At 60.6% G+C, this 13276-nt stretch overlaps 1 protein-coding gene across 1 annotated transcript in view; it reads right to left on the bottom strand.

Annotated features, from left to right (window-relative positions):
• The window catches only part of ITPR3 (inositol 1,4,5-trisphosphate receptor type 3), a 42076-nt gene that overhangs the window by 20032 nt on the left and 8768 nt on the right, over positions 1–13276 (bottom strand). Inside the window, exons 3-18 of the mRNA XM_054804296.1 lie at positions 10183–10304; positions 7008–7094; positions 6660–6818; positions 6429–6527; positions 6218–6301; positions 5174–5320; positions 4794–4889; positions 3564–3614; positions 2838–2980; positions 2615–2714; positions 2176–2336; positions 1333–1474; positions 928–1089; positions 618–790; positions 370–489; positions 26–208 (exon numbers count right to left, since the gene is read on the bottom strand). Coding sequence (XP_054660271.1) covers positions 26–208; positions 370–489; positions 618–790; positions 928–1089; positions 1333–1474; positions 2176–2336; positions 2615–2714; positions 2838–2980; positions 3564–3614; positions 4794–4889; positions 5174–5320; positions 6218–6301; positions 6429–6527; positions 6660–6818; positions 7008–7094; positions 10183–10304 — 2029 coding nt within the window. The remainder of the gene's footprint in view (positions 1–25; positions 209–369; positions 490–617; positions 791–927; positions 1090–1332; positions 1475–2175; positions 2337–2614; positions 2715–2837; positions 2981–3563; positions 3615–4793; positions 4890–5173; positions 5321–6217; positions 6302–6428; positions 6528–6659; positions 6819–7007; positions 7095–10182; positions 10305–13276) is intronic.

Below are 13276 nucleotides of genomic sequence, written 5' to 3'. Positions count from 1 at the left end.
GGAGAAGACGCCGTGGGATCACCACCTGTAGTAGCTGAGGACGTTCTCATCATGGGCATTGCCGGCCCGGGCCTCCTGCGCCAGCTGCCGGATGCTTTTCTCATGGTGGTCGTTGTTCTTGTCTGTCCAGGTGAGCCAGACCTCCTCCTCCGAGTACTCAATGCTCAGGTACTCGTGGGTCTGCGACATCTCCTTCACCGGCCTCAGCCTAGGGCAGAAAAGGGGTAGAACTGGAGATGGTCTCGTGGACAGGGAGCGGCTGCACCTTGAGGGGTGACGGGACTTTTACCAGGGCACCATGGGGCTGGTGGCAGGCGGGGCTGGGCACCAAGCCCCAAGCGTGGAAAACCTCTGCCCTTGGATACTCACTCCGTTTTGATGAGGATGTCGCTGTTCTTCGGGTCCAGCACGCACTTGCAGATCAGCTCCTGGGTGACGGGGATGGCAATGTGGTTGGACACGCACAGGTCCGAGAGGTAGTCCAAAAACCTACAGAGCAGAGACAGCTCGCTGTGAAAGGGGGGTCCACGGGGGCTCTCTCCACCTCTGCTTGAGGAACATCCCACCCATTGCGCAGCGCAGAGCCCTTTGGGATGGGGCCCTGGCCAGACACGCACCGTGGCTCGCGGTTCTTGCGCACCAGGCTGACAAAGGTCTCCACCTCCGTCTTCGTGATGTGCTTCTCCAGCAGCTTGCGGTTGTTGTGCAGCAGGGCCGTGATGGTGTCCTCGGCCAGGATGTCGTAGCCGATCTGAGACTGCATCATGCCGAACTGCTTGGCAATGTGCTCCTGGAGCGGGCAGAGAGGTGGTGAGCGCACGGGGCTGGGTTTCGGGGTCTGGCATTGCCCCCCTGCCCCACCGAGACCTCTGCAGGGCTTTGCAACACGTGGCGGGATGGGGGCTGCCCCCGTCACCCCCCACACACCTGGTTCTTGCGATAGTCCTCCTGGGAGTGCCGGAGCACGCGGTAGCACAGCCGAAACATGTACTGGTAGGGAGCGTTCTTCTGGTCCGACAGCTCTTCCAGCCGCACCAGGGGCCCTTCCCCGCCCTTGTCCTTGAAAGGGGCTTTCAGGATCCCAAAGATCTGCCCAAAGGCAGAGACGATAAGTGCTGTGTCCCTCTCCGCACCACCACCCCCATGCGTGGCTGGACACCAGCTGTGCTTGCCAGGAGGGCTTGGTGCACCACCAGGACAGGAGCTGGAGACCAGCCACTCCTCCTCCACAGGGGTTTCCAGATCCCCGGACTCCAGCGTGGCCCTGGGCAGCGCAGGACATCTCCGCAGGACCTCAGCCTTGCTCGGACAAAGGGCTCCGGGGCCACTCACCTGCTTTAGGATGTTCTGTTCCCGCATCAGCTTCTGCCGCTCCCGGTTGGGCTTGGTCACCACGATGTCCAGCACGTTCTGGCCGTTGTTGGGGACGTCGCTGACAAAAAACACCAAGTCCTCCAGCAGCTGGATCACGAACCTGCAAAGGGGCATGGTGCAAGTGGGCTGGGGGCTGCTCGCCCGCCCCACGCAGCCCACCCTGACTCGGGTGCCTGCAATGATGCCGGCGCATTTTGAGGACCAGAGAGCCCACGTTCAGGGCTCAAAGGACTGCCAGGGAAGCTGCTGGCCCATCCTCCCCTCCCTGCCAGAGGTTAACGGCTGCCCTGAAGCAAGAGGTTTTACAGCCCCTATGGCTCCTAAGGAAACTATATGTGCCAGGGTAAATGCCGGGGCCTCTGCTCGTGACTCATGCCAGGGATTTTGCACTCAACGCCTCTGCCCCCTTAGTCACCTCTGTGGGACCCGCACGGGGCGGGCTGGCAGGGCGGACGCGGCTCGCTCTGTCCCACGGGGGATCTGTGTTTGCTCAGGAAGCACCAAGAACCCACCCACCTAAAAATAACGCCGTGACTAACCCGGCTGCCCCTATCATGGGGCCATCTCTCAGCCCCTCGGATATTTTTCTAGCGGCAAAGGAGGGGCCGGAGCGGGGCTGCGGCGTTATCTGGTTTCCTCGCCAGGCTCCTGGGAGAAGCAGGCGTGGATTTGGGTTGTGGGCAGGAAAGCAAGACAGCGCTGGCACCAGGACCCAGGCAGGGGCCCCATCCTGCAGCGATGCTGGAGAGCCCTTGGAGGAGCCCAGTACAGCCCCATCTCCCAGGGAAAATGACTTTTTACCTCCGGTCATTCTGGCTGAGAAAACCTTCGTTCATCTTCTCCACCACGTTGGCCAGCATCGAGCTGGCATCGTTAGCAAAGTCCAGGTCCCGGATCTCAGACACGGGCACGGAGACGATGGCGAAAGCTTCTTTGTCTTCTTTGGTGGGGCACGTGCCCAGCTGAGAAGCAACAGGGAAGCAGCACCACAGAGTCAGGGCAGCATCCAGCGCGTCCCCATCATCTGCCACCAACCCGGCTGGAGTCGGTGACCCGATTTGCGCCCGTCGGAAGGGCTGGGGTGGGCTCGAGGTTACTGGGATGGGCTCTAGGCACCCGCTTGGATCATCAGGGTACGTGGTCCCTGGGGCAAGGCTGGGCGCTGGGTGGGAAGGAGCGTGCTAAGGGCTATGGGGCACAGGGGATAAATCCACAGGCGGGAGCGGGCAGTGAGCCGTACCATGAGGCGAATGGGCCTCTCCTCATCGATGTCAATGGGCACGTTGGTGCTCTGGATCCAGGTGTTGGTGCAGAGGTGGCGCAGCCTCACGTAGGAGTTCCTGCAGACACGCCAGCACCCATTTCCCTCGGCGCCCAAGAACAGACTTGCCACAATTTCACACCACGCAATTAAACCTCCCTCCTTTGTTTCAATCCCTCCCCGGCAACGCGTGCTCACGTACCGCGGGACGAAGGAGTCTGTCTTCTGCAGCGTGGTAGGGTCCAGCTCGAAGAGGGAGGCGATGTCGTTGCCGTGGGGCACGGCCACCAGCCGGTATTTGATCTTCTCCCCCGTGTTCCTGCGGCTGGCGCGGCTGCTGCCCCCCTGCACCGGGGAAAGCGGCTCTGAGCCCGGCGCGGGGCAGCTGCCCCGCCGAGCCCGGCCTCCCTGCGCACGCGGCATCGGAGGAGACACGCGGCGGCTACGCTCAGAGCGGAAGCTTTTGCTCAGATGCCAGGCTGAGCCCTGCAGTGCGGAGATGCACGAGGGGCTGCAAGAGCACAAGCACGGCGTGATGCACCTGAGCTACGAGGCCACCCCTTCTCCAAATCTCACCAACAGCAAAGAGGAAAAACCCCCTGAAAGTCCAAATCTCTCTGCTACCAGCACTCCCCACGGCCTGGGGATCCAACATGCACTGGGACCCCTCCAACAGATTTCGGCAGGGTCCTCTCGCAAGCAGGACACAGGGATGCTACGCTACAGCGCGGGGACGCTCTGCTGGGCAGCGGGACGGCCTCCGGCCGCAGCCTCGGCACCAGACGGGACCCGGCGGCATGGCGCGGGCACCATCCCCACGGCGGGCTCTGTTTCGGGGCATTTCCCTGCTTTCAGGCAGATCTAAGAGACGGCGTGATTTCAGGCAGCGGCAGCAGCATTTCTGCCAGCGAGGCTGCACACAGCTCACCGTGGGCGCTGCTTTGGGCTCAGCCACGTCTCCTTTATAACTTGGGTTTTCCTGAAAAGTTAAAGAGGGAGATGAAAGATAGCTATCAGTCCTCCCACTTGGTCCCTCCAAAACCCTGAGCACGGGGCGTTATCTCTATTCCTGCCTTCCTCGATCACATCGCAGAGAGAGGAAACCTGCCCAGATGGGGCCGGAGGACATGACCCGTCCCCAGGGCACGGCGCTCCGTCCCCGAGGGGTGGGACGGGGTGACCATGGGATGCGGACCCGGGGCTCCGCACTGCGGCAAGACGAGCCCTTGCTTCGGGGCCCCAGGCTGAGGTCTCAGTGAGCAACGCAAGCCGGGCAGCACCGGCCCGGGATGGGGACCAACCTCTGATCTTCTCTCCTCTGCAGAGGATGTCACCCGAGTGTCTTTCGGTTCAAAGCAGCCATCTCAGAGCCCCAGCACTTGCTGTTTTCCACCATGCAGTGGTGGAAGGGGCCCTGGGGGCTGCCTTGGGTTGTCTTCTCCAGCTTGGGAGCACCTTTGGCACATGGTGCACCGAGACCCCCCCGCACCAGGGTGTAACACTGTCTTTCCCTTGGTCCTGGCAGCTCATTTGTGTCATATAAACCACATTCTCTAAGTGCGGAAACCTCTCTGTGCCTCTATCAGGAGGCCTTGAACTGGTCTTAAAAAGGAGCAAAAATATTTGGCAAATGATGTTTCCAGGCCCAGATTTTGCCCACACCCTCCCCAGGCAGGGACAGCCCTGGATGTTGCCACGGACCAGAGGATGAGGATGGGCAACACCTGATCAGGAAGAGTTAAACGCAGCAGGATGAATTATCTCCCGCTTCCATCTTACCAGGAGGTTGTGCCGGTACCGTCTCTTGGCCCGGAGCGAGCAAAGAGAGGAAAACCCGGGCCACCCCCTCCTGCTCCCCTGGGCCAGAAGAGGAGTCAGGAACAGCAATTTTGGCAAGCAACCCCCTGCACCGTGGGGTGAGGGATTTCAGGGGGGAAAGCCCACCCTGCAAACGGGGGACGATGCTCAGAGCCCCGGTGCCGTGAGCAGGAGGAGCCACGGAGGCCCAGGGCAGGACAGCTCCGAAAACGAACGAGCGGGGCCAGAGGCAATCCTGGGCATCGCCGCTCTGAGGGCAGGCGGGCACTGCCTTCGCAAGGGATGGCACCAGCCCCTCAGGGCAGGACGGGTTTCCGCATCCCTCTGCTCACTCCCTTACCTCCGCGGCCAGGTAGTTGCCCGTGGCGAGGTGCTTGAAGCGGTACAAGCCGTTCCAGTGCCCGGCTCCCCCTCGGCACGGGTCGTGGTGGACCACCTGGGAGAAGCAGAGGAGAGCTCAGCCGACGGCGCGCGGGGCTGCAGGGAACCGGGGTGCTGAGCTCAGACAGCAACCGGTGCCCATCCGCCAGCAGCCGCGGTTCCCAGCGCTCTCACGGAGCTCAAGCCTCGCACGGGCTTTCACCAGGGCACTCAGGCTGCCAGGGGTGGAAACATATAGAAATAACCACAGCTTCTAGCACCTCGCCCCGGTAAAGCGCAGCCACCCACAGAGGCACCCCAAAAACTCACGGACACGCGTTCCATCCCCTCCCCGCTCACCTCCACCTCCCACAGGGCGTTGGAGCTGGTGGCCGAGGTGGCCGACTGTCTCAGGGTGGTGCGGAGGAAGACGTGCAGCTTGCCTTTGTACTCGTCACACGTGAGAAACTTCTCCTGCTCGGCGTGGAAGAGCCTCACCACGTCCCCCTGGCACCAGGACGTGGTGGTGAGACCCAGGGATGCGGGCTACGAACCAACGTAGCTCCTCCTGTGACCCCCCACCCTGCAAGGGGACGGGATCCCCCCTGTACGTGGTCCAGAGCAGAGCAGAGCCCCCAGCCGTGGCATGGCAGGACCGTGGGAGCATCCTGAGCTGTGCTAAAACTGCCTCTAGCAGCACAAACGCTGCTCTCAACCCAGGGAAAGGCACCTTGCACGGGCACAGGGCACCCTCACTCCAATTACTCATGCGAGTCACTTCTCTCCACTTCCCCTCCCCGGGCTGTAAAATGGGCGCAAACCCACCATTTCACACCTCTGGAGGGGGCAGAGGCTCCGCTGTGAGGTGTTTAAGGCATTAAGGCCCCGGGGAGGAGGATGCAGTGGATGCGGGAAGCGGGGGATAAGCGTGGCGCCTGAGGACGAGGGTTTGTAAGATCATAACAATCAATATCCATCCAGCTGCTTCCTGGAGGACCTCAGCCCTGAACAATAGCTCTGCAGGGAAAGTTCCTTTCCCAGGCAACAGCCAGCCCTGCTGCACAGCTAAACAGCTGAAAATTGTCCTCGCAGCTAGAAGCCGCTGCTGGCACTACGTGTGCCTCGTATTGTCCTCAAGAGCCAATTTAATACAATGAGGCAGAGGGTAATTTCGTGCCCCCTGGGTACCTGCTGCCAGGAGATACTAAAATATCCAACTCTAGCTTGCTGTTAAGTTCTCCAAGTGACAAATTCTCCTAGAAATTCAGGTCCTGAGGGCAGGATCTCTTTCCTCTGCCCCTGTCACACAGCCAAACGGCTGTTCACGTGTCCTGCCCCTGCAGGGGACCGGGGCCGGGTCCCCAGAGCCCACCGTGTCCCGGGCGGCCGAACCTCCTTCCTTACCCCTTTCAGCACTTCCTCCATGTGGTCGCGGAACTGCATGAAAAGGTTGATTTTCCAGCTGGTGTTACAATTGACTGAGTTCACCTAAGGAGCAAGAGAGTAAGGTCATGATCCCTGGCACAAGGAGAAAAAAAAAAAGGAAGAAAAAGGAAAAAGCCCCGGGCAAGCCCTAAAAGCCAGACCCCGCGCAGGCAGCCCAGCCTCCTCGTACCTCCTTGCAGCCGGCGTTGTCGGCAAGCTCGTAGTTGCTGGCGTGCAGCGGCTGCCCGGCGTTGACGGGGTTCAGGATGACTTTGTCTCCCACGACTACCTGGGGAGCAAAATGGGAGAGGGGGGAGCGAGGATGAGGCCGGGCGCGCGGCGGGGAGGCGAGCCCTGGCAGGCAGCATGCACGGTGCTTTCTGCACAGCTTAATTTGGGGCCTTTTTGGCTCCACGCTCACGTTATCTCCATTGCTCCTCAGCTTCCAGAAGGGTTGGATGAAGAGCCAGGATCCCTCGTTGCCGGTGGCATCCAGCGTCACCCGCATGGCGTTTTTCTCGAGCAGGGCCGGCAGCCGCTTGTTCACCGTCAGGTACTTGTTGCTCTTCATGTGGAGGAGCTGGGAAGGCGAATGCCAGGGTGAGCTGCGGCGACACAGCCCCCCCACGGTCCCCAGGGCTGGTCGTACCCAGGAGCGATCCCGCGAGCCCCTTCCCAGCAGCTGCCTGACTCAGATGTGCTGGATCCGTGCGCCTTCCCCCAAAACCTATCGGCCGAGCGCAGAGGAGGGGAGAGCGAGCGCCCGTACCTGTATGACGCTGCCGTATTTCACCACGTCACCGTGCACTTTCTTGTTCTCCGTCTCGTTCTGCTTCTGCTCCATCTGGGCTGCATGCTGGACACCAAAAGGAGAAGAGCTGAGCGCAGCAGCACCCTCATCCCCAGGAGCAACCCCAGAGGGGCTGTCTGCACCCTCAGCCAGGGGGAGGACGGGATGGCTGGGATGCAGCGCCAGCATCCCTCTGTCCCCCAGACAACACAGGCCAGAGCTACAATATGGTCCTCAGCATCCGAGAGCTCAGCCCGGGACCCTGGTGTGGCCCTGAGCAGCTGTATGAAGTCCGTGCGAGCTTTAAACCGAGGACTTAAATTAGGACAGGGACAAAATGGCACCGCAATTCCCCAAAAACCCCAGCAGGTCTTACGGGGCAGCACCGAAAGGGGACTCTGTGCATGGGCCAGGCTGGGGCAATGCACCCACCACAGCAGGGCTGTGGGGACTGGGGGCTCCCGGCAGCACCAAGACCGAAGAGCAAAAGGCGCCGTGCTGGCGGTGCTGTGCCCGGAGACAACTGCAGGTCCGGTCCTGCTGCAGTGGATGCGGCAGGATAGGTCCCTGCCAGCCAAGATGCCCCAAGAGCGGATTGCTCAGCACCGCTTGCAGCCCCTCTCTCCAAAACCACCAACATTTTCCGTGCAGTGGCTCTGGCAGTCGGAAGAGAGACGTCGACGTATGGGGAGCAAGGCAGGATCTGTCTGGGAATGGCGAGGGTGCGCCGACGGCCCCGGCACCAGCCTGGGCAGCGCCAGCCCTGTGCCTCCCTGCAGCCGGGATGGGAAACGGTGGCCAAGGATGTAGCTGGGAGAGCACCTCCCCTTCCCCATCCTGCTTTCGCCTCCTGTCACTTGAGAGCAGAAGGAATTGGGAAACACAGCTGGAATCGCGGCTCCGCACCCTGCGGGAGGACGGGGCAGGTCCGTGAGCGCCCGAGCAGGCGATGCTGGGGCTTTGGGCACGCCTGGCACACAAACCCTTTGCTCTTTTGAATGTTACCACCACTTAGCCAACTCTCTGTCCCCACGCAGCTCTGGGTGCCACCCAGGGAACGTGAGCCCTGTGGTGGTGGCTGCTGCCATCGGGAAAACAAACCTGCTGCCAAGAAATCCCGCACTGATGCGGAGCTGGGAGGTTAACAACAACCCGTGGAGCAGCACAGCTCCGGCGAGAGATCCGGCACTGCGGCGTGTCCTAAATCTGCATCCAGATCTGAGCTCCTCCCTTGCCGAAAGCCAGTGGGGCCAGGAGTGGGAACCGTCTGCCCTGAGCACGCAAGTCCACGGGGGCTGATGTTCCCAGCGTGTCCCTTGGATGGGAAGGGTCTGTCCCCAGGCCACAGCGGGACGGGGGTGTCAGGGACGCGCACAGGGGTGGGCAGCCTGGGAGGGTGCAGGGAGGATGGGGAGACATCAGCAGAGCAGGGGGAAAGCCTCCGCAGCACGTCTGCACCGCATCGGGCTGCCCCTACAGCCACTCAGCCGAGAAAACACTGAGCCTTAAAAACACTTAAAGACAAGAGTGCAAGAGCACGAGCTCGGAAAGGCAACCGTGGGCATTGCAGACAGCTGGGCAGGGCTCCTCTGCTCGAGACCTGGACTGTTTCTGCTTCAGGAAATTATCTCCATGAGTTGGAAGATGTTTTCAGGCTGCGGGAGACGCTGATAAATTGCAGCCTGGAGTCCAGCGTCCTGCCAGGACATCCAGGGGCTTCGCAGCAGCACGGGCAGCGCTTTGCAGAGAGCTCCCTCCCAGCGCTCGGCTCCGGACGTGAGGGAGCGTTTGCCAGAAGGGCAACACCGGGAGCAGCGGAAAAGGAGCAAGGAAATGACAGAATCTCTTTAAGACAAATCTTAACCAAGGTGCAATCAATCAGGCTCAGAAATGAGCCTCTCTGTCCAGTCGCGGCCAGTACAGCTGCCGATATTACAAGTTTCGGTCTACGCGGAGCAGGAAAATAGCGTTTCCATCCACCGGCCACCACATATGGCGGCACACGGCAAGAGGCACCGACCCTGTCCCGGCATCTCCGAACCAAGCCGGGACACCCTGTCTGGACACCGCATCAGACCTCACTCCCCAAAGGCAAAACTGGGGGACCTGTGGGGGCCGGGCTTGAAGCCTGATGAGATGATTTAATGAATCTCTCCTGAGCTTTGGTTTTATGAATCATCCTCGGGGCCTTGCCAGCTGTCTGAGCCGATTATGCAATGTTTAACGTGGGCCTCTTCCAAACCTCATGGAATTCAACAGGAGCGTTTCTCTTCCACAGCCCTTTGGAGCAGGTCCTGGCCGCAGCAGCTCCCTCCCCCGTGCCAGGCACCCCTGGGTGCTGCGGGGAGTGCGGGGCTGCGCCCACAGAGCACCTCTGCCATGGGCTTCTCTGCAAAAGGAGCATCGAGGGCAGAGACAGCAGAGGCTGGACGCAGCAGCAAGGGTGGAAAGGCAGGTGGATGTCACCTCCCATCCCAAAAGCAGCACCGCTACCTTTCCTTCCTCTCACTGCCTGCTCAGCCCCCTGGATCCTCCTCTGCAGGTCTTCCCTGGGACATCTCCCTTGCACTGGGAACAATAAAACCATCCATGGCTCCTTGGTCGCTGCTGTATTCGCCCCGCTCTGCCACAGCACAGATGGAGCCTGGCCGTGCCGCGCTGCCCAGGGCCGTCCCCGTGCCAAGGGCACACTCGCAGGCATGGCACGAAAGCAAAGGAGCCGTCGGGAGCCTGTGGCAGGATCCAAGGTTCAACTGCCTCTCCTATCCGAGGCTGGGTAAGAGCATCAGACGAGAAGGGTAACCCAGGGTGCAGCACCCATCCCTGGGGGCCAGTCCCTCTGGGGACCGCCACCCCGCGTCTGGGGGGGGCACAAAGCACCTTACACAGCTCCTGTCTCAATGTGCCGTGATTAATTCAGAGCTGACAGCTACAGGAGCCGTGCCTCTGGAAAAGGTGGCTGTGGCTAGTGGTCCGTGGTGAGAGGGCGGTGGGACAGGAGACAACAGAGCTGAGCAGAGGGATGCTGAGCACAGCAAAACCCGGGGCAGGTCCTGGCCTCCCAGACAGGCTGCTTTCTGGGAAGCAAAACATATCAGGGTTTGCACGGCGAGAGGTTCGGGCATCATCACCCAACCGACCCAAGGGAACTCACCTGGAGTTTCTGCAGCAGCACCACGTCCGCGATCTTCTCCTTGTCCTGCTTGGTTTGCTTGGCCTTCCAGTACTGCTTCTGGGCAGAGTAGCGGTTCATGGGACATACTTTGAAGAGGCAATCTGGGAGAAGAGGAAGGCAAGCATGAGGCTGCAGCAGCCACGTGGCCACCGGCCGGCAGGGCCAATGTCACCGAGGGGCAGGAGCGAGTGCTCCTCCAGGACACCGCTCCCGTCCCAGCAGTGTCCCCGGGAGATGGTCCTCCAAACCCACAACAACCCCATCCGCTGCTGGGGGTCCAAGGCAGACATGGCTGGGACTGGTGGAGGGTCACGTCACCTGGTGTTAGCTGGCGGATTAGTTTAAAATCAGGGTAAATAATGAATCCAGGAGTGACTCCACTTCTTGGACTCGTGATAGAAGTGTTCCCATCGGAAACGGCCGTGCAATTTGGGAAGGAAAACTTCAGGGGGAGAAGAAGTGCTGATGAAGCCCAGCTGCAGCAAAGGAGGAGAGGATCCCGCCGGGAGGGAGGGAGGGAGCCGGCGGAACACGGGCACCGTGAGACAGGGACACGAGCAGGCGTCTCCACATCTCCCTTGTTACCCTGCCCATGGGACACCCTCAGCCAGCCGGACCGCAGGGTGCCCCGCAGCGGCCGTGCCATCAGGACACGCCGGTTTTGCACACACGCTGCTGTTGTTCAGTGCTGGAAGCTATGAGCAACCGCTCCTAAAATCCGTGTGTGAACAGCTGCACTTCAAGTCCCAAAAGAAACGTTTTGGGGACCCGAAGGGCACAGGTTTGCATCCCAGCTCCCCCAAACACTTGCAGCATGTCTGTGATCTGCAAATTGCCCCAATTTGCCTGTTTTTCCCCAGGCTGCTGTGGCCGGGACGGGGGGCGGAAGGCGCAGACACCCAGGTCCAGGCTTTGGGAACTGAAGCACGAGAGCAGATGTCCAGAGACGAGGAGGCACTTACAAACCCTCATTCCGGGCTGGGAGCTGTACGGGGCGAGGGCAGGAAGGGCTCTGCAGCCCAGATCACCCTAACTGTGCCTGAAATAGCAGCCCAGAAACTTCAGACACAAAGAGAAGGAAAAAAAAAAAAAAAAATCACTTCCATCTCTGGCCCCGGTCCCGAGTCGCTGGCAAGCACGTATTTATTTACCTGGGAGTGACGAACAAACAAGCGCAGAGCACAGTTCTCACTGGCTTGGGCTGCTGGGAAGAGGCCAAGTTTCACATTTCGTTTTACCGGTCTATTTGCTAATGGCACATCCCGCGCCAAGGAGGCCGTGACGCCGGGCTCCCCATGGGATGGAGCGTGGCTGCTGCAACGCCTGGCCGCCTTCTCCCCCTGCCTCTGAGCAGGGCTACAGAAACACTGGGGCCACCTGCAGCACCTTAAATTGTTTTCATTAATTTGCTAATTAGGCTGCAAAAGGACCTGGTAGAAAGTAGAAACTGGGCGGGGGGGGGGGGGGGAGTTAAAAAAACCCAACACAGCTATGAAGAGATAGGTACAAATCAAACCCCGGCTCCAAGCACACCCTGCCGGGACGGGCTGCCTGACAGCCCCCTCTCAATACTAAGCCTTGTTTTGCAAGGAGGGAAACTGAGGCACGGAGTGGTTTGCACACGGAGAGTCTCCAGAAGAGCTTATGTTGGAAGCTGGAAATTTTGGCACCCAGGCCTAAGCACCGACAATTTTTTGCAAGATGGATGGTGGGCGGAAAAGAGGGAAGCCACGGCCAGCTCCCACATCGGCACTGCCCGGCGAGAGCAACCCAGCAGAGCCACGCTCGGCCGAGCTGCCACGACCCAGCACGGCTACAGAGGGAAAACCTCCGGCAAACCCGCAGCGGGGAACGCGGGGCATTTCGGGCAGCGGCACAGCCGGGGGTCTCGCTGCCCGCTCGCCCTGCAGCCATCGCGGCGCCTGCGCTGCACAGGATTGAAGCACTTTATTTGCTTTTTTCCTGACGTGCCTGAACACAGGGCTGGGAAGAGCCTTAGGGGGGGAAAGAAACCGCAAAGAAAAGCAAATAACCGAGAGGTGCCAGGCGTCTCTCGGAGGGCCGAGCCCCGGCGCAAGGCAGGCGGCTGAGCCGGGTGTCCCTTGCTGCAGGGACAGGCACCTGGGTGGGTTTCGGCATTTCCAAAAAACCATTTGGACCTGACGGCGGGAGAAGGGTCCCGTTTCCCCACCGGGAAGCTGAGCCAGGCCCTGGAGCGACCCACGTGCACCTCACCGCAGCGCAGGACAGGGCAGGGTCCGGGCACAGGATACGGGGACGGCAAGAGCACATGAAAATCCTCTTAAGCCTCTCGCTGCTGCAGGGAAACGGCAGCAGACCGTTGTTTTTACCTCCCTCGCGGTGATAGCTATCGAGAAGGCAGACCGCTACTTTTCCGGCCATTAAAACAAGCGCCTGGATATCCTGATAGGGTTTGCGTGGAGCAGGGCTGAGTCTAGACCAGACCTTCGCCTGGAAAAGAGATTCAGCGCCCGCCCATGTCCAGGCAGGGAGACGGCGCGGCTGCTGCGACAAGGTTTGCACCGGCTGCCCCGCGGCCGCTTCCAGCTCTTCCCATCCAGCCCCAGGTGAAAGCCCACCGAGGTCCGGGACTGGGGCGGCTCCTCGAGACTCTGGAGAGCTGCCAGATGGCTCGTTAATTAGCCCCACGTACAAATTAGTGGACACGGCTCCCATGGAGAAGCAGGTCGCAGCTTGGGTGGGACCCCCCCTGGGGAAGGGTGCCTGCACGGCACCCTGCTGTGGGCTGTTAAAGCCACCCTGAGAAAGAGGTGGAAGCACAAAGCAAAGTGGGGAACCAATATTTTAAAAGATTTTTTTAGAAAGGGGCCTGAAATTACAGTAGCTGGGATGAAAGGAACGGCTGCCCTAAACCAACCCCCAAATCCAACACCACAATCGCTGGTTTGGGGACATTGTACAGCTCTATGTACGCTCCCCAGCTCCGTGCATCGGGCACTCCGATCCAACCGGGACACTCTTTGGGACACGGCCCTTCCCCTGCACTTTGCAGCATGCGGAGCACACGGGGCAGCCATGCACACACCCAGCA

Source organism: Grus americana, chromosome 25, assembly GCF_028858705.1.
Source record: "Grus americana isolate bGruAme1 chromosome 25, bGruAme1.mat, whole genome shotgun sequence".
In the NCBI taxonomy this organism is placed as follows: domain Eukaryota; kingdom Metazoa; phylum Chordata; class Aves; order Gruiformes; family Gruidae; genus Grus; species Grus americana.
This window is presented reverse-complemented; position numbering and strand designations above follow the sequence as displayed.